This window comes from Cebidichthys violaceus, unplaced genomic scaffold, assembly GCF_023349555.1.
Source record: "Cebidichthys violaceus isolate CVI_PGR_0920_01 unplaced genomic scaffold, fCebVio1.0.p SCAF_48, whole genome shotgun sequence".
Taxonomy (NCBI): Eukaryota; Metazoa; Chordata; class Actinopteri; order Perciformes; family Stichaeidae; genus Cebidichthys; species Cebidichthys violaceus.
In genome coordinates, this window is record NW_027176683.1 from 1,360,352 (window position 1) to 1,362,280 (window position 1,929).

The 1,929-nt window shown below is 43.9% G+C and overlaps 1 protein-coding gene across 1 annotated transcript in view; it reads right to left on the bottom strand.

Annotated features, from left to right (window-relative positions):
• Positions 1–278: 278 nt before the first annotated feature.
• Positions 279–1,929, bottom strand: part of cpne4a (copine IVa) — a 46,245-nt gene continuing 44,594 nt past the window's right edge. Inside the window, exon 16 of the mRNA XM_068729933.1 lies at positions 279–452. Coding sequence (XP_068586034.1) covers positions 321–452 — 132 coding nt within the window. The 3' untranslated portion in view covers positions 279–320. The remainder of the gene's footprint in view (positions 453–1,929) is intronic.

Sequence of the window (1,929 nt, forward strand, 5' to 3'; positions counted from 1 at the left end):
AATTGTCGCTCCTCAGCTACTTTGACTGTTTTGGTAAACCACTGTAACCAGCACCTACACCTGCTACGCTACTCTTTTTTTAAGTTTTGCGCCATAGAGCGATCCAGCAGAACTTCCTGTAGGTCCAACCTGTAAAATCCCTCCTAACGTAAAATGCAGTGTGGAGGCTGATCAAATCAGTAAATGAGCCCCTTCCTCGTGGTAAAATGCTGCATGCAGCACCTTTAACATCCGCATCAACAAAGAACAAAAGACAGTAAACATTATTCTCAGTCTGGGAGAGGTTGTGTTGTGGGGGGGGGGGGGGGGGGCGGTGGTGCTCAGGGGCCGAACTGCCTGGAAGACTGGTACTGGCTGGGCACTTTGGGCTTGATGCCCCTGCTGTTGTAGTAGTCAACCACCTGGTTGGGCACCTCTGCTAACACACTCTTAGCCAGAGCAGCTGGAGACGCCTGAGGAGGAGACAGAAGGAAAGTCATGCTGGATATGTGGTTCGATCTGCAAACTTAAGACTCATTCAAGTGTTCGGCGTTGGAATGAACAGGACAAACACTGTAGGTTCTTATTTCAAGGATTGTTGTCGTGGTTTCGCATTTTATAGACAATTTATCATGAATCCCCTTCACTTCACTTCACATTTTCCCATCATCCATCAGGGTTTTTAAGACTGACTTTCTTTGTTCCAGACAGCCATTTGTTCCAGTTCATTACTGTACATCAAACTGCAGAGAGTAAACTTTCTGCAGATCCATTACAATAATCAAGTTGTAAGCAAGAACTGTTCTCTAAAATTCTCACTTTATAGATGCTTTGGGTTGGCTGTTGAAAACTGATTTTATTTTCCCCAATAACGGTGGTTTTATGAGAACAGAAGTGTCACTCTAACTTTAACTTTTCACTTCAGATCGCAATTTTCTTTCTCTGGATATTCAACAATTTGCAGCCGAGTCTGAAGCGGCTGGAATGAGAAGTCAGCACCTTTTGAGTCTGAGGCAAAAGTTTTTTCTTTCAGGAAGTGGTTCCCCAAAGGAGGTTCAGTGTTCTGGGGGAACATGGAGCATGAGACAGATTGTAGTGGCGTCAGCAGACATGCAGGTAGAGGAATATGAGCCTCGAGATCAAGTTCTCGATATACGGGTTGATCTAATAATACAAGGATACAAAAATTAGATTGTGGCTGTAAGAGGTTGAAACTAGTTTACTTGGCAGAGCTCAGACATCTGGAAGGAGAACCAGTGCTCCTTCGTGTCCAAATGACCCAGTTGAGGTTTGATTCAGGATTCAACTGATCTGGATTTTCCCCCCGGTGGAGGTTTTTAGGAGCATGTCCAGCTGGGAGGACACCTTATTGGGTGTCGAGAAGAGGACGGCCCATTGTGCCGAAGGCCCGTTATCCAGAGACGCCAATAGTCCGAAAAATGTCCCATTGGACCGAAAAAAACCTAAATTCATTCAACAGTTTGTTTCCCTGAAATTGATGGCTGCAATATTTCCTGATCCCATTCTTGCTCCCCAGAGGATAAATCCCTCTCGCCTCAGCCTCAGGACTTTACCGTCACTAACTAATGTGTCCTCACTGTTTGCTTTATGATAATCAGTGTCTTTGTTTTTCAGCCAGCAGCTCTCCTGAGAGGTTTCTGTTCACCGTGAATCAGGACGATGATTCAACGTGTTCAACAATGAAATGAATCAAATTGACTAATATTCGACTGGTAGAGATGATCGATCTGCAGTTGTTTTATTTCAGTGGACATAACCTGAAATCAGTGGCTGCCTTGTAACAGATCAGATTAGTAACTAATAATATAGAGATAACTATATGCACACTAAATAAAAACATTCATATTGTACGGATTGTATTGCAGCAGCAGTTAGAGAGTCTTGGCCTCGTTCTGCTGCTGTCAAATGAGAATTTGCTTCATTTTGGTC